General features: G+C 37.5%; 1 protein-coding gene across 1 annotated transcript in view; it reads right to left on the bottom strand.

Annotated features, from left to right (window-relative positions):
* Positions 1-18,995, bottom strand: part of LOC132187911 (beta-glucosidase 11-like) — an 82,807-nt gene that overhangs the window by 11,223 nt on the left and 52,589 nt on the right. Inside the window, exons 8-11 of the mRNA XM_059602334.1 lie at positions 7,742-7,857; positions 7,313-7,533; positions 7,166-7,203; positions 6,993-7,080 (exon numbers count right to left, since the gene is read on the bottom strand). Coding sequence (XP_059458317.1) covers positions 6,993-7,080; positions 7,166-7,203; positions 7,313-7,533; positions 7,742-7,857 — 463 coding nt within the window. The remainder of the gene's footprint in view (positions 1-6,992; positions 7,081-7,165; positions 7,204-7,312; positions 7,534-7,741; positions 7,858-18,995) is intronic.

Here is an 18,995-nt window from a genome sequence, read left to right as displayed (position 1 = left end):
TAGAGTCTGTAAGGTATGAAATTTGAATTGAATCATGTGTATCTTGAGATTTGTTGGATGATTTGTTGATGAAAAACCTTGGCTTGAAAATAAAATAATAATAATAATAATAATAATAATAATAATAATAATAATTCATTTTAAGTCCTCACTGAGTAACTGGACCTCTTGCCTCATTAAGCATTGAGTGTTTGTGTAAAAAGGTGTGAAACTCAAGATTGGTTGATTGTACGGCTAGTTTGGCTTTGTAGCCTTTTTGACTTGAGTCAGCAAGCCCTTAGGGATGTTTTTACATCTAGTGCCCTAAAACTAGCTGGTTTTGGAGTCATTGGCCTAACACTCGTTACATGGGTCAATTAGAAAGCTTAAGGGAGCTAAGCATTGCACAGCCTACACAAAAAAAAAAAAAAAAAAAAAAAAACACTAAAAACAAAAACAAAAACAAAAAAAATGCATATCTTGCATTGGTTGTTTCACTCGATAGGGATTCCAACAAATTTTGAGCTATCTATCTTGTGAGTAAATTGAAGCCTCATGACTGTATGCTAATTTCACCGTGCACATATCAGAACATATGATGTCTCAATAGTCCATTTATGAGTTCTTTGACTTTGGATGCACTAATGTGTGTGATGATGGTGTTTATCTTTTTAAGTTTGCTTATGAATGAGAACCATGGTTTGTATGAAACTTTATTCTTTTCAATAACATAGGATTAACAATGTTTATGGGTATCATTCCTTTAAAACCCTCACGAGACTTCACTCGTCCACTAGGAATGCCTAGGGTTTAAAAGGCTTGTTGCATATGCTAAATGCAATCTCTCTCCCATGACAGAGGATTTATGTTTCTAATTTTTCTTATTTTTTTGTTTTGTTTTGCTAAGGGAGCAAATTGTAAGTTTGGGTGTATTTGATGTGTGCCAAATATTGCACATTTGGACTCCTTAATTTACATAAATTAATCCTTTAGCTATGTCGTAATCTGATATTTTGTGTAATTTTGTTGTTTTTAGTGTTTTTGTAGGTTGCTAAGGGAAAACTGCGTTTTAACGTGAGAAGTACAGAGTTTTGAAGAAAGTTGGAAAAAGTGCCAGCAAAGTAGGATCGAGCGCACCATCTCGCGCTCGAGCGTATGTGTGCTCGATTCCAGCTCGGTTGCGCTCGAGCGCACCCATGCCCACCAGCAAGCCGAGATGCCCCACAAGAGTAGAGCTTCATGCCCAAGTGCCATCGAGCGCATTGGCCATGGACTCAAGGGCACTCGTCTGCCAGATATGACCTAGCATCGTTTTTAGGGTTTTAAACCCTAGAAGCCCCTATAAATACAATGTTAAGCTTCAAGAAAATGAGGCTGGACACCTAGTCCAAAATTCTCCACAGTTTTTCTCCATTTTCATTTAGTTTTCCTTAGGTTTATATTTATTTTCAATAATCAAGTGGAGCTAAATTCTCAACTAAGGTTGAGGATGAAGCCCAATCAATGAAGAACGACAACACTTTTGTAAATCAATATTATTCTGATTTTATGGATTTTTAAAGTTTCAATTGTTTTGCTTTAATTCAATTATTGAAATTACTTTTGGATATCTATTATTATTCCATATACATGTGATGTTTTAGGAGAATTTCATATAATTGTTTGCTTGAATCTTTATTAAAATAAAATTGGATACCTATTTGTTTTTTTGTCCAACGGATACAATTGATGATTAGGTCAAATCTGGATATTTTTTGTGATTTTGTATAATGGATGGATACATTAGATATTTTGATTGATGTGTGATGCATAGCAAGACATACATAGGTTTGTATTTGTGAGAACTTAAGGTTTATTGATGAACATGAATGTGTTGTTACGAATTGGTGGATGTGGATTCCACAACTTTAGTATTTTCATCTTGTGATTATTTTTATTTTATTTAGTTTATGTTTGTTTAATTTCCAAAATCAAAAACCTTTTGGAACTAGGTTAAGATAGAATTGATTTAGATAGAAATTGATTTTCACAACACAATTCCCTGTTGATTCGACTTCGCACTTGCACACACTATATTGCAAATGATTCGTGCGCTTGCGAGTAATTAAACCTCACAACACCGAGCATCTAGAGTATTTTCAGACCCACCTAGACCTACATGGTACGCCTGATGAGGTGGATTGCCAGGCTTTTCCCTTAACTCTTTTTTGACAATGCCCTAGAATTGTTTCGAAAGCTGGCCCCAAGTTCCTTTGACAAGTTCAAAAATTTGGCTCGGGTTTTCCTAACCTAGTTCCTGGGGTCTCAGACCCTATAGAAGCCCTCAGAATATCTATTGATCCAGCAATAGCACAGTAATGGAACTTTGACGGAGTTCATGACTAGGTTTAATTTGGAGAAGTTGGTGGTGGAAGAGCCAATCGAAGATTTGGTCTTTCCAACAATCTACCAAGGCATCTCCCCGAAGGAGCCCTTAATGAAGAAGTTGGCCTGCAAGCAACCCAGCACACTTTAGGATTTGATGGACAAGGTGGAAGATTTCATCAACCAGAAGACATTGAAAGCTATGAGTAGCTCTCGGAGACCACAAGTGAAGGTTGAGGAGAAGAGGAGGAAAGGGCCTTGGTGGACTAATGACAAGCAAAAGCCCCTGAGGAAAAAGTTCAATGATTATGAGTTCACCCCGCTCAATACAGAGATCTCGAAATTTTTAATGGAGATTAAGAAGGATCCAGAGTACCAAAGACCACTGAAGATATTGGGCAATACGTGCACAAAAAACCAGGACAGATACTATAAGTTCTATGAGGTAGCTGGACATTAAACGGGAAAATGAATAGCCCTGAGGTTATTGATTGAGAAGTTTATCAAAAATGGTAAACTTGTTCGGTTTTTAGGAGAGCAGAAGGATCCTAAAGCTGTTAGAGATGATCACACCCAAGGCCACCAACCAAAGAATCCCTGAGGCTGCTAGCCTCGAGATTATCAACCCCAAGAATACCATTCGCGGGATCGCCCTCGATGGGAGGAAAGAGGTCGGGATGACAACCTCTAGGAGAATTTAGAGTGAAGGGACCATCGAAGAAGGGAGAGAAGTAGAAGTCAACATCACTGAGAACCTAGGTGCCAAGAAGCTATCCCGGAAATTCACACTATCTCTAGGGGGTTTGCCAGTGGAGGAGAATCCAAGGTGGAAAGAAAGGCTTATGCTCAACGGGCACAGCATCCAGAGGTCTAAGCTATTGAAAGACCCATGAAGTGCCTCAGGAAAGAATCACTGTTGATTGGCTTTGCTGATGAAGATTATGCAAATGTTTCATTCCTCCCCACAGATGCTTTGATGGTCACCTTGACAATGACAGCATTTTATTCCACCCCACATCCATCGAATCTTGGTGGACAATGGTAGCTCGGCCAATATCTTATATTAGTCAATATTCAAGCAACTAAATCTTGGACGGGAGAAGATCATCCTAGCCCTGTTTCCACTAATGGGTTTCGCAAGAGAGCCGGTTAATCCAATTGGTTCAATTGATCTCAAAGTGACAACTAAGACGTTCCTGCAGCATGCGACAATCATGGTGAAGTGTTCACTAGTGGACCAGCCATTAGCATATAACGCTATCATTTGAAGGGCAGCTCTTAACGAACTCAAGGTAATAACATCCACCCCACACCTAAAGATGAAATTTCTAACGGGTTGTGGGGTAGGTGAAGTTAGGGGATATCAACGAGCAGCCTGGCAGTGCTACAATGTCTTCATGAAAGAATGCCCTGATAATAAGGGATTTGGGCAAAGTGTAAGGAAGATGGAAAATAGCAATTACAAGGTGGAGAGCTAGTCGGAGACTTGGAGTAATTCTTGATCGGTTGACTTTGACAAGAAGGTGAAGGTCAGGTCTCAGTTAGACCCGGGAGTGGAGGAGGAATTGGTGCCCTTCCTCCCAGATAACCATGACGTATTGTCCTGGAGCCATGAACACATGCCGGGAATTGATGCGTTAGTAATGGTTCATAAACTGAAAGTCGATCCGAGCCACCGGCTAGTAAAGCAAAAGCGGAGAGGTGATGCTCTAGAGAGAAGTCAGGCAGCCTCGGATGAAGGGAATTAGCTGTATGAGGCCAGGTCTATAAGCGAGGTATATTACCTGGAATGGTTGGCTAATGTGATGTTAGTGAAGAAGTCCAATGGCAAATGGAGGATGTGCATGGACTTCACTGACTTGAATAAGGCATGCCCAAAAGACAGCTATCCAGCCATGAACTTTTAAGTTTCATGGATGCCTTCTCTAGGTACAACCACATATCATTGCATGAAGTGGACCAAGAGAAGACATCTTTCATGACCAACTGGGCGTTATACTTCTACAAGGTAATGCCCTTCAGATTGAAGAATGTGGGGGCTACATTTGAAAGGTTGGTCAACAAAATGTTTCTCGAGCAAATCTAGAAAAACATGGAAGTCTACGTGGATGACATGCTAGTGAAACGCGTTCAAGCAGCTAACCACATTAACGACCTAACCGAGGCATTCCAGACTCTTGAGGTAGTATGGTATGAAATTTAAGCCTTCCAATTGTGCATTTGGGGTATCCTCGAGTAAGTTTTTGGGATTCATACTCTCAAGAAGGGGAATTAAGGCTAATCTCGAGAAGGTAAGGGCAGTATTAGAAATGCAAGCTCCCCGGAATATCAAGCAGTTGCAGCAGCTCACTTAAAGGATTGCTGTGTTAAACCAGTTCATTTCTCAGTCCACAAAAAAGTGTTTTCCATTCTTCAAGATCTTGAGAAATGCCTTTGCCTGGAATGAAGAATACGAAGGAGCTTTCAAGCGGTTGAAAGAGTACCTCGAGAGCCCTCCTTTGCTTAGCAGACCCATTAAAGTAGAGATACTCTTCCTCTATTTGGCAGTGTTCCCTTCTAACAGTATGTACAATTGATAACTCACGTGGACCTGTTCAGTGTATGACACAACTTTGCCAATACCCCAACATATTAACCTGAATGGATGGATTGGAAACGTAAAAATATTGGATATAAATATATATATTTTTTTGAATAGGGAATAACCAAGTAAACTGACTAAATCAATCAATAAAGGTAACATAATATTTATTTCCTTGAAATGGAGTTACAGTAGATGGCCCCCATACATCGGAGAAAATTAAACCTAAAGGATGTTAAGAAATAGAACTAGAACTGGGAAAAGGTAATTGATGGCTCTTGGACTGCAGGCAAGCTAAGCATAAAGAGGGTGACTTATTCTGATATACTGCTAATGTAAACTTCAACCAAACATGATGGACAATGCGGAAAGGAGGATGTCCCAAATGGCGATGTCGGTGAGGAGTGGTACGTTCACCAACAAGCACTTGTTTTATTGGACTCGAAAATGAAGACAAAAAAAACTGGTGCATACCATCTTTTAAGTGGTCCTTGATGAAGAAGGGTTTTGATTTTACAATCCTTGATGAGAAAGTTAGAAGAGTGAAATTCAAAACACAGAATTATCAAAGGCAAATTTACTAACAGAGTGTAAGTTTTTGCAAATATTAGGAAGTAAAAGAAGTTGTTTGAGAATAAAATCATGACGACATGTAGATATAGAAGCTAAAACATTGTCGCTGATATGCAAACTTGATCCACTATCTGTTCGAATTTGGTTGCTACCAGCATATTCCTCGGTAGAGAGATTAAGGTTGGTCAGGTCGTTGGTGAGATGATGCATTACACCAGTATTTGGGTACTAATTTTCATCCAACAAGAGAGAAGGGGATGAATAAAATGCTTGTGGAAAGGTAGGGGAATCTTGCTGGCATGCATGATCAAAGCGATGATAAAAAGTCATCGCTAAATGTCCTAGCTTATTGCAAACTTGGCAATGGGGATGAGAATCACTTGAAGGGCTAAAGGAGGAATGTCCACGTCCTTTGACAAAAAATGGAGAACCACTACCATGATTTCCATGGTAGCCACGACCAGGTTGAGAGAAAGTGGCCACCCCTGCCACGATTTGTAGGAGCACGGGTTGAGACACTGGCGAAGGAGAACAACAAATCTAGTGCAGGAAAATTGTGTTTCAAGCGCATTTCGTAGGAAAGTAAATACTCGTAGATTTCATCAATAGATAAGGAGTTAGCCCATATGGTGATGGAGGTTACAAAATGATCATACTCAAATCCCAAACTAGCCAAAAGAAATATAGTTGTCTCAAAATCTTTGAGAGGCTATCCAGTGGTAGCCAAAACATCACTAGTGGACTTGACTCATTGGAATTGCAATTGTTAGTGGGGCTCCAACAGTAGTGGATGTGTTGGGGATGGTGCGAGGAGGTGGAACAAAACCATCAACCATCCTTACAATATTATGATCAATAAGATAGGGAAGAATGACTATTTGCCAAACGGGGTAGTTGTCTCTGGACGGTGTGACAAAATTCTGTAGGCTTGACATGGTAATTTGGCCATAGGTGTTGGATGAGGGAACAAGGGAATCAGTTAATGTAGGTATAGGCATGATGGATGAAAGGATCAAAAATGACCTTAGTCTTGGAAAAGCTCTGATACCATAATAGAACAAATAGTATTGTAGGTTGTAATGCTTCTCTTCTCCTATCTACTGGGTTCTAATGATATGTATATATTATACAAGTTGATAGACTTTACAATTGAATGAGCTAGTGATCTATTAGGTACATTGTTGTATACCAAATTACATAGTGATCATCTAGGTTACATCAATATCTTTTTGGTTTGTATTATCCTTATCATGAGGTTTCCTACTCTTATCACAACTCTTCTTCTTATCACACTGCTGGTAATAACTTGGCTTCTTATCCTTATCATACGTTGAGTGAGAGTCATCATTTGCTTCAACATTCTCTCTCTTTCATATTTTATTTCTCATAATATATTTCCACATTACATATTATAGGAGTGTGCGTATGTGTGGTTGCATGTTTTTGTGTGTATAATCTGTATGAGAGAGAGAGAGAGAGAGAGAGAGAGAGAGACCATTCTCATGAATGTAAATAGGAGGATTTCCATAAACTTGCTTAAAGTTCTCCAACAGTCCTTGCAAACCCCAGGGTGTAAGTGTAAACTAGTTCAAACAGGTTAGATAGTATTAGACTGATATAACCTTAAATAGGAAAACCATCTCTATAGTTTAATGTTCATTCTCTCACCTTAGATGTAGACGAATCCTTTTGAATAATTGTCATAGCTTAGGAAAAGAGTAAACTATTTCAGTTTCATCTATAAAGACTTGGTACAAAAAGGATGAATTTGTTAAGGACATCACAAAGATATAATGTATATATAAAAGAACATACATTTAAAATCTACTGCCATGTCTACAATAAAGTCTTTGACCTCCATCTCTAGTTTGCTGGGGTCATCCTTGACATATGATGTGGAATAGTAGTTTACTCCTAGGAAGTCAAATGAACCCTTAACTTGATTAGATTCAAGATTGGTGAAGGTTGGAAGTCTTGTTCCTACATTCCTTTTCATTACATCAGGATTGTCACCGTAGATCAAGGGATCCAAATACCTGTAATGTCATGCAAACCAAGCATAAGTAAACTCGGAACATAGCTTATATGCTGCTCACAGATGCAAAATGAAAATCAATAATTCTTTCATTGAAAAAGTGAAAGAATCCCAAACTTTTGATGATTATTTGCCTTTAGGGCTATACTAGGTTAACATTACAATTTATAAATGAACAATGCCTCTTTATTCGTGAATGTGTAACTTACCAACCAATCAGAAAGTCCATGGCTCTTTGAAAGGCAATTGCATCTTCAGTTGTGTTTGTTAGGGGAACAAGCCAATAAGCAAAGAGATTAATTCCTATAAATCCATGTTGCTTGTCCTGCATTGTCCAGAGTCCGAATTCATGAGCATTTTGGTGATGTTCCATAGGATTAAAGTTCTCTCTCTCTCTCTCTCTCTCTCTCTCTCTCTCTCTCTCTCTCTATATATATATATATATATATATATATGTTGGGTGGTCCCATCATTCCATAAATCCCAATGATTTTATATCTATGTTGACATTCAAATGTTTGTATTGAATATATGTTTTATTAACTCGTTAAATGACTTGAACATATGGCATAAAAAATGTCTTTTACATTCTTAATGCAAGAAAATTTATCATATTTATTATGCATGTGAAAGGTCTTAGGATTACATTGAATATGGTTATGGGTGTGAGTAACTTGGTTATCATACAAGGTCTTAGTCTAGAATCCTTGTATCCTTAAATATAGAAAAATCACAGTTGGTAAATGGAACTGTGGCATTCCATTTTGACAAAGATTGTTACACTTCAAATCTTGGTGATCTACCTTGATCAAGCGAAGCAGTAAATACGGATTGATGTGTAGGTGCTGGACCCCAAGGCCCTGAATGGACCAAGGAGTTGTCTTTGAACAAAAATACTGTCGACATCCTAAGGAGATTTTGCATGTAGGTTACTTTGATGTATCAAAGAGTTAGACCTATCGTCGGTCAAAATAACATCGATACATTGGGTAATGGCATGTAACATTGTGGGAAAGCCTTTTTCAAGAGGGAATCCAAATCCTTTGTCGAAACACTTTGGTTGGCATACCAAAATATATACCTGTGTTTATACAAGTATGACAATAGCGTAAAATCAGTGACTAATTGTTTAATCAAAAATATTTATTGGAGTGTAGTCACAATTATTTAGTGGAATTAATTGTGTTTAAAATATTGTTGTGCAATGAATGTCGTAGAGACATGATTACAGACATATTTAAGCCAGGAATTATTTTTCCCTTTAAGTCGCTCAACAAGCTGATGTAATTTAAGAAAATATAGATTTTCTTATTTATTTGTTATTTATTTAAAACATGGGCTAAAGAGATACATTGTAGATATGCATGTATGAATAATTGGGCTTGAGATAAAACCCAAAATTCTAGTGGACAAGGTGGACGCATAAGGTCAGGGAATTTTCCTTGGCCCTATGCGTTGAGTGCAATGGGAAAGAGCTTGGGATAAAACTCAAGCCCAAGACCCTAAAATATGTAGTAGACCTTAAAATTTTCCCTGGCCTTATGTGCCACTTTCTAAGGAGGTGGAGGCTAGGGTTTTTACAAGCTTTAGTTGTCCACTCGTAGTAGTACTAGTGGGACTATGTTTTCTACTACTACTACTGCTTGTCCCATATTGGTTAGTTCTCAACCTCTGCTAGCATGCTAAGTCTATAAATAAAGAAGAGCCTAAGTTCTCAAATTACTCACCAAGTTCCCTTAATAACTAATTTTCAGAAACTCTCTTAGAATTAATAGTTCTTGTGTTAACTCATAAAGAATAAAAGTTTATGATTTGGAGGGGAACCTACACTCTCTTGGTTATTATCAATCATTGGCGAGAAGATCTAGAGGTCTCATCATCCTTGAGATTTGTCGTGTTCTTGGAGGAGGAAGAATGTGTTCTTGGAGAAAGAAGAATCAAAAATAATTTTGCCCAAAGTCAGGTGTGGCCATTGATATCCAAGTAAGTGTCCTTCGTTCTTGGAATTTAATTTTAGATAGAAATTGTTTTTCACATGTTCTTCATAAAGAAGTTCGTGGGCATAGGAATTTGAATTTTCCACTGCACAGATATCTGATTTGCTTACCTATTTCCAGCACCTATGTAAGATGCCCACCCGTGTGATGAGAACAAGTAAATATGGGCAACAACTCTTTTACTTTTCAAAATCAAGAAAGATAAAGTTTATTTATGTGAAGTGCAAGCATTTTGTAGAGAGAAGAAGAGGTGACATTGGGGGTTTTTGTTGGGGTTACGCCTTGAATCTTAGTGATTTTATATCCATGCTGACATTTAATATTTGTAATAAATATATGTTTAATTCACTGATTAAATTATTTTGAGCATATGACATATAAAACGTCTTTTACATACCTATTACCAATAGTTCATCATGCATGTGAAAGGTCCTAAGGATAACATTGAATATGGCTATGGGTGTGAGTAACGTGGTTATCACACAAGGTATTAGTCCATAATCATTGTATCCTTAAACATAGAAAGTTTGCAGTCGGTAAATGTAACTGAGGCAATTACATTTTGAGTAAGACTATTACACATCAAATCTTGGTGATCTACCTTGATCAAGCAAAGCGGTGTCTTCGGATTGATGTGTAGGTTCTAAGACCCTAAGGCACTGAAGTTCGGAATATGTATGCAAGTCAAAATTTGCATAGCCGGAAGGAATCATACTCCCATGCCCAAGAAAACTTTATGAAGAACGGTTGCTATTTCAATAAATAGCAAGAACAAGCATAACTTACTTAAAGATCTACGGCCACGCTTTGGCTATGAGCAAAGAATGTTTATTTTTCTTCTCCAAGAAAACAATTGATTGTAACCTCTAGATCTTCTCTCCAATGACTGATTATAACCAAGAGAGTGTGGGCTCTTGCTTGGCTCTTCAAATCTTAAACTTTTTTTCTTCGTGAGTTAACACAATGAACTTAATAATTTTTCGAAAATTTCTAAAAACTATGTATCAAGAGAACTTGATGGGATGATTTGAAAACCTTAGGCTCTTCTCAATTTATAGGCTTAGCAGGGGAAAGAATTTCTAGATCTTAGCAATATGGAACAAGGAGCAAAAGAAGAGTCCAAGTAGGACAAGGAGAAGGCATGGATGGCTAGGGTTTCACCTTAGCCTCCATGCCATTGCCACATGGGCTAGGGAGAAATTCTCCCTGGGCGATGCTGCTCCCTTGTCAAGGGAGCTGGGCCTAGGATTTAATCCCATTCCCTTTCTTCTATAGTCCAACGCATAGGGCCAAGGAAAGCTTTCCTAGCCTTATGCGCTCCATGCTTATTTAAGCCTTATGGGTTTTATCCCAAACCCAACCTTAAATATTCTGTAGCCAATGTTTTAAATAAATAAAAAATTTAGCCCATTAAACAAGAAAGCCTTAATATGGTTAACTTATATCAGCATGGTGAGGGACTTAAAGGAGAAAAAATAATTATTGGCTTAAATATTTCTGTAATCATGTCTCCCTAACATTCGTTACATGATAATATTTTAATCACAATTAATTTCACTAAATAATTGTGACTGCACTCCAATATATATATATATATTATTTTAAACAATTAATCCCTTTGACTTACTTAACGTTGACTTACGATTCCTCCATGAAATCATCTGTATCAGAATTAAGGCTGAGGATACTGCCACATAATTCTCTATCTCTTTTCCTTGAGTCACTGACTTTATGTTATTCTCATAATGTGTAAATCACATATATATTTTGGTATGCCGGCCAAAATGCTCTGGCCAGAGACTTGAAAATAATATCCATAAAATCTATCTCAAAGGGAAATTTCCTATCTCTTTGTCTACTGATAAAAGGATTTGGATTTCTTCTTGGAAATTGCTTTCCCACAATGTTTCATGTGATTACCCCATGAATTGAGATTTAGTTTGACCGATGATAGGTCTCACTCGGTGATACATCAAAGTAATCTACATAAAACATCTGAGTCCACAATTCCCTCAAAATTTAGAATCAAAGTCTAAAGTAGTCTGTAAAGGAGTTATTGTCTTTTTCTTAATAGACAGTATCTTTATGAAAAGACAAATCCTTGGTCCGTTCAATGCCTTAGAGTCTCAGCACCTACACATCAATCCGAAGGCGCCGCTTCGATTGATCAAGGTAGATCACCAAGATTCGATGTATAACAGTCATACTCAAAATTGAATTACCGAATGTGAACATATATCTTTAAGGATACAAGGATTTATGGACTAAGACCTTGTATGATAATAACGTTACTCACACCCATAGCCATATTCAGTGTCATCCTTAGGACCTTGCACATGCATGATGAACTATTGGTAATAGGCATGTAAAAGACGATATATGTCATATGCTTAAAATGATTTAATTAGTGGATAAAAAAAAATATTCATTACAAACATTAAATGTCGTCATAGATCTAAGATCATTGGGATGTAGGGCATAATCCCCAACAACCAAATAGACCAAGGAGTTGTTTTTTCATAAAGATACTGTCTATTAAGAAAAGCCAATAACTCCTTAATATACTGCTTTAGACTTAGATTCTAAATTCTGAGGGAATTGTGGACTCAAATGTCTTATGTAGATTACTTAGATGTATCAAAGAGTGAGACCTATCATCGATTGAAACAACCTCAAAACATTGGGTAATCACATGAAACATTGTGGGAAAGCTTTTTCCAAGAGAGAATCCAAATCCTCTGTCAGTAGGCAAAGAGATAAGAAATTTCCCCTTGAGTTAGATTTTATTGACATTATTCTCAAGACTGGCTAGAGCATTTTGGTTAGCATACTAAAATATATACATGTGATTTTCACAGTATGAGAATAACATAAAGTTAGTGACTCAAGGATAAAGAAGTAGAGAATTAAGTGGTATGATGAGTGCCAAATATTGCATATTTGGATCCCTTAATTTGCATTTGCTAAGCATTTAGCTTTATTATATTCCAATATTTGTGTTAGTTTTGGTGTTTTAGTGTTTAGCAGGTTGCTAAAAGAAAACTACGGTCTTAATGTGGAAGATGCAAAGAAGTTGAAGAAAAGCATTTATGAAGCTGGGATTGAGTGCACCACACTGGTGCTCGAGGGCATGTGCACTCGAGCCTAGCAGCCTTACGTTCATGCGCATCTGCACTCAAACATGGCCACAGCAACACACGAGCACAGCTGCACCACTGAAGAAGAAATCATGCACAACTGCGCTCGCGTGCACCCGTCTTGGGATCGAGCACACTCACGCCCAACATCAAGCCAGCAGTGCTCAAGCACTGCGCCGTAGGAGACCTAATGTACAAGTACAATCGAGCGCACTTCAAGTGTGATCGAGCATACTTGTCTAACCTGGAAGTGCTAAAACCCTATATTAATGTTATAAATACCATATTTTTCTAGGGAAACGCACCAAGGGGGCGCCATTCAATGTTTTTTCTGACTTTTTGACACTTTGTAGCTCTGAACTCGTTTCTCTCTTGTATGTTGGTTAGTTTCAATGATTTCAATTGTTTGTGAGATGATTTTTTTAGTCATGAGAGGGTAAACCTTCAGCTAAGGTTGGAGATGACGCCTCACCATTGATGTTCTATTTCAATTCGATTTTTTTATATATATAATGTTCTATTTCAATTCAATTATTAGATTAAACCCTTTTAATTGATTGTTTGATTATTAGTTTGATTAAATGTTGGATATTCGATGTGTTTCATCCGACAGATACATCGAATCATTCGATTGAAATTGGATATCCATTGTGATTCGTAAATCAAACGGATACATTGGATAAGTTGATTTCAACTAGGCACTCGTTGCGATTTGTGTTAAGGATGGATTCATTGAATGCTTCAATGGATTAATTTTATGCAAAAAATAGAATATGCATAGAGATTAATTGGTTATCGGTTGTATGAACAAAACATGAGAATGTATGCTTTAATTTGGTGAGGTAAATTCTGAAACCTTAGAGTTTTTTATCATTTTATTTAATCAATTTCATTTAGTTATTATTTTTGCAAGAAAAATCACACAAAATTTGTAACTAGGTTAAAATGCAATTGGTTTAGATAGAAATTAATTTTCACAACACAATTTTGTGTGGATTCGACCTTGCACTTGCGAATCTATATTGCAAACGGCTAGTGCACTTGCGAGTAACTTTAAAACTCACAGTAAGTTTTTGGCAGCATTACTGGGGAGTTTTTTTTGTTTGTGAAAATAAAATTTTTGTCTTAATTTATTTTATTTTTCTACTAGTTTAGTTAGATTTTTGTTTTATTTTCTTTTTGCAATTTTATTTTTATTTTAATTGTTTCGGTTTGATTATATATATATATATAAAAAAAAAAAAAAAAAAAAAAAAAAGACATTTTTTTTTTTTTTTTTTTTTTTGTGTTGTTTTAGTTTCTGTTTGCAGTCTCGGACAAACATACCAGGCGCAGTACAGTTGAGTGTACTTCAGCATGCTCGACCCCACTCGAGCACAAGGCAGCAAGGTGAGCCGCACCTGCGCTCAACCATTCCGCACCTACGCTCAAGCGCACTGCACACTTACGCTCGAGTGCAAGCCATTGCTACTTGAGCGCACCAACGCAGTAGCAGCATCTCCAATGGACCATTGCACGCCTGCACTCGATCACTCCTTACACCTGCTCGAGTGCATCTTTGCAGACAGCATCAGCAGACTGGCAGCAACTGTGAAAAAAAAAATTTGCCAAATTTTTCTGTCCTTTTTGTTATTGTTTTATTTTCTATTTGTGCATTTATTTTCTATTTTGTTTGTCTTATTTGTGTGAATATTTTGTGTTTGTTAATTAGTTTACTTTAGTACGTCTTGAGTGGTGCATGCTTGGTCGGAGATCTTTGAACTTAGAGATTACACTTTTTGATCCCAAAATAGAATGAACTGCTAGGAGAAATCTTAGAACCCCTGTTGAGACGGGAGAACAACATGATATACTCGAGAATATGGAGCAAGGTAGAGTTGAGAACCTTGACCAAACTAGATCTCTTAGAGAATTGTTTGCACCTGTTGCAACAAACTCTCCCTCGTGCATAGTAATGCCTCCAACAAATGCTATGCATTTTGACCTTAAACCTCATGTCATCCAACTCTTACCTGCATTCCATGGTTTAGAGATGGAAAACCCTTATAGTCATTTGAAGAAATTCAAGGACATGTGCGCTACGTTCAAATTTTAGAATTTTTCTAAGGAGTTTGTTCATGTGATACTATTCCCTTTCACTCTACATGATAGAGCCAGGGCATGGTTGGACTTTAACATGCCAGGCTCCATCACCTCTTGGGAAATTCTGTTGAGCAAGTTCTACAATAAGTTTTTCTCGATATCTAAAGTCAAGGAGTGCCGAAAGGAAATTAGTTCTTTCACTCAGGAGGAGGATGAGAAATTTTGGGAGAGTTGGGAGCGGTTCAAGTAGTTACTGATAAAATGCCCTCCACATGGATATGAGAGATGGAGGCTTGTTCAGTTCTTCTACCAAGGATTAACTCAATCCAACTGTAGTATGATTGAGTCCATGAATGGGGGAGCTTAAGTATGACGGGAGATGAAGCCTACAAATCTCTAGATAAGTTGTCCAACAACTCGCAGCAGTGAGATTTTTCAAGTTGTCAGGACAAGTCCATCCATGCTCCCAAGAAAGGAGGCATCTATGAGGTGAAGGAAGACACTCATTTAAGGTTGAAGATAGATGCCCTCACCCGAAAGGTCAACTCTCTCACAGTGAGCCAGCCCATTAATACAGCCAATGCATTCAATGTTGATAGTTGTTCCATCTGTGCTACTACAACTCCTTTAGGAAAAAAATGTTCCATCTCAGATAAACCATGCATCCACGGAGAAAAAGCTCTAGTCCTTTGCACTTAGCACAAAATTGTCCATCTTTACCGGCTTTTGCCGAGTGTTCAATGGAACAACTGAATGCTTTCAATGATTATAGGAAGCAATCAAGTGGACCTTACTCAGAAGCCTATAAGTCAAGGTGGCAGAACCACCCCAATTTCTCGTGGAAGCAGAACCAACCGATGAATCAGGGAGGAGCCCCCTCATCATGCTCAAAATCAATACCCTCCTAGATTTCTTCCATAGTTGCAGAATGAAGGTTGCTCAGCCCATCCAGTGCAAACCTCCTACATTTCAATCCACCAGCATCTTCATCACAGTCATCACTGGAAGACACACTAAAGGCATTCATAAAATCAAACAGCCAGACTAGACAAGAGCTGAAGAATTCCACTCTGGTCAACAGCCACACCATAAATGAGCTTAAAAATGCCACCATGGTAAATATTGAAACAATTGATAAGATGGAGAGTCAGATCAGACAAATAGCAAATCACTTGGGTGAAAGAGAGAAGGGAAAGTTCCCAAGTCAGCCCGTGCCCAACCCTGAGGGACAATTTGTGGATGAAAATTCTTTAAATCTTGCGCACAGGGAGGAACATGTGCAACCATTGTCACACTTAGGTCAGGGAGACAAGTGGACAATCAAGTGGTTCTCCTAAAAGAGAACCCTGTTGTGCCACAAGGGCAAGATAGTAGCAACAATAAGGGGAAAGATGCTGAGCCTTATGGAGTTATGCTCATTTTTTAGGATCCCCCAAGGACATTTGTTCCCAAAGCGCCTTACCCTGAAAGACTACAAGCTCCTAAGAAAGGGAGGAAGTTTAAGGACATTTTGGAGGTGTTCAAGCAAGTCCAAATCAACATCCCGTTTTTGGATGCCATCCAACAAGTGCCATCATATGAAAAGTTCTTGAAGGACTTGATTACTGTCAAGAGAAGGACGAATGTCCCGAAGAAGGCTTTTCTCAACGAGCAAGTCAGCTCAATCCTTCAATGCACGCTGCCCATCAAGAGTAAGGACCCTGGGTGTCCTGCCATTTCTTGCATGAAAGGAGTCAGTCGGATTGAAAGGGCTTTGTTCGATCTGGGAGCAAGTGTGAATCTCCTACCCTATTAAATCTACTTACAATTAGGGTTGGGAGAATTGAAGCCCACATCTATGACACTCCGATTGGTTAACAGGTCTGTTAAGACCCCAAAGGGAATAATTGAGATGTATTGATCAAGGTGGACAAGTTCTATTAACCTGTGGACTTCATTGTGCTATGTTGTGCCAAATATCTACCTAAATTAGTAGGTAAATAATGGTACATTTTACCTACAAGTGCACAAGGTCAACATAGTAGTATATGGTGCAAGTACAAGCTCATTCCCACAAGGATTGCTGAATTTTGCTTAAAAATAAATTCCTTAAGTAAAACAAAGATTGATTTTTTTAAGTGATGATAATAAAAAGTAGGGCTTTGATATCCACCACTAATTATATTTAGATAATATAACAATATGCCAATGCTTTGATCATGTTATGCATATTTAATGTTTGTCAACCTAAGGGCATGGCATATACTCCTTAAGCTATAGATCACCCTAAGCAACGAGTTAGGCATGGCATATACTCTAACTCTTTTCTTTTCTAAGGGATTTAGCATGGTGTATAGTAAGTTGTTCATTAGGAAAGCATATACTCTATGGAAATCGACAAACACATGAGGCCTAGGGCATGGGCATATACTCCCGGTTCCCCATGTTGATTAACCCAAGAACCGCGGTGTGGATTCTTTTGTTACTTTTATTAAACCTAGGAATCGGCCATCCAAATTGATTTAACTAACTAGTCCATACCACATGCATATGTTGATTAGGCACACACAAATGAGGAATTGATGCAAGTAGGTGTTAATCAAGTTAAATAGCACAACAAGATCATTACAATGGTGCCTGATAAGTGCTAAAATATTCATATTTTCAGCCCTTAACTTGTATGTTTTAATCCTTTGGTTTTGGTTAATTAGGCCATTTTACTTCATTTTTGTATTTTCTTTGTTTTTTAGGCTTTTGAAAGAAAAGAAGGCGTTTCTGGAAGAATTACAAGCTTAAAAGGAAAATTGGAAAGACCTAGAAGATATGGTTGAGCTTAGCGAATCATGGTTAAGTTTAATCAAATAGAGGAAAGGATCAATTCGGAATTTCTCACATTGAAGTCAAATCGGATTGGATGAAAAATTGGATTCTGAACATGTCTCGGTATTTTAACCATAACTTTCATCTCAGATATCCGATTGAGGTGATTCATGCGGAATTGGAAAGCTAACTAAAAGGGCTACAAATTATTGTGAAATAACATTTTCCCAATTCGGAGCGCAGCAAGGCCAAAATCATGCCGCAAGTTAGGACCGCAATTCTGGGCGAATCCTATTCCGATTTGGACTTAGTTTTCTTTATCCTAATTGGACTTGGACTTAAAACTCCGAATTTTCTAGGTTTACTTGTATAACAAGGACTTATAAAGCCTATAAATAGACCTCTTAGCCTCTAGGAATAGGTGTGGAGAAAGAGGCACAAGCTCTGGAAATGAACTGAAAGCTAAATCAAGAGGAGTTTGGGTTTTTCTTCTCTTCCACCCTTTTATTTTTATTATGTAGTTTATATTTTATTTAGGGCTAGATTGAAGCCCTAGTTATGTTTAATTAATATTTCAATATTGGCGCCTTTGTGATGATCCTGTTGTGCTATTTAACTTGATTAATACCTGCTTGCATGAATTCCTCATATGTGTGTGCCTGATCAACATGTGCATGTGGTATGGACTAGTTAGTTGGATCAATTTGGATGACCGAGTTTTGGGTTTAACTTAAGTAACAAAAGAATCCACACCGCGATTCTTGGGTTAATCAACAAGGGGAACCGGGAGTATACACCAATGCCCTAGGCCTCGTGTGTTTATCGATTTTCATAGAACATATGCTTTTCTAAAGAACAACTTAGTATATACCATGCTAAATCCTTTAAGAAAGAAAAGAGTTAGAGTATACACCCATGCCTAATTCGTTGCTTAGAAAAATCTATAGCTTAAGGAATATACACCCATGCCCTTAGGTTGGAAAACATTAGATATGCATAACATGATCAAAGCATTGGCATATTGTTATATTAGCTTAATATAATTAGTGGTGGATATTAAAACCCTAATCCTTTTTAGTTTTTGTTTATCTTTTATTTTATTGAATTCAATCATGACAATTGAATTTTATCTTTTAATTAAATAGGAAATTACTTCTAAACATAATTTACCAATCCTCGTGGGAATGATCCTGTACTTGCACCTTATTCTACCATGTTGATCTTGTGCACTTGCAGGTAAAACGTACAATTATTTACCTATTAATTTAGGTATATTTTTGCACAATAGCGCTAATATTGAAATATTAACTAAACATAACTAGGGCTTCAATCTAGCCCTAATAAATAAATTAGCTACACATAAAGTTGATATTAAACATCTTCATAAAATAAAAGAAAAGAAAGGAAAAGAATAAACCCGAGACTTGAACTTGAAGAGCTCCTATTCT

This window comes from Corylus avellana, chromosome ca7, assembly GCF_901000735.1.
Source record: "Corylus avellana chromosome ca7, CavTom2PMs-1.0".
Classification (NCBI taxonomy): Eukaryota; Viridiplantae; Streptophyta; class Magnoliopsida; order Fagales; family Betulaceae; genus Corylus; species Corylus avellana.
Note: the sequence above shows the minus strand (reverse complement) of the source record. Positions and strands in the feature narration are given on the sequence as shown.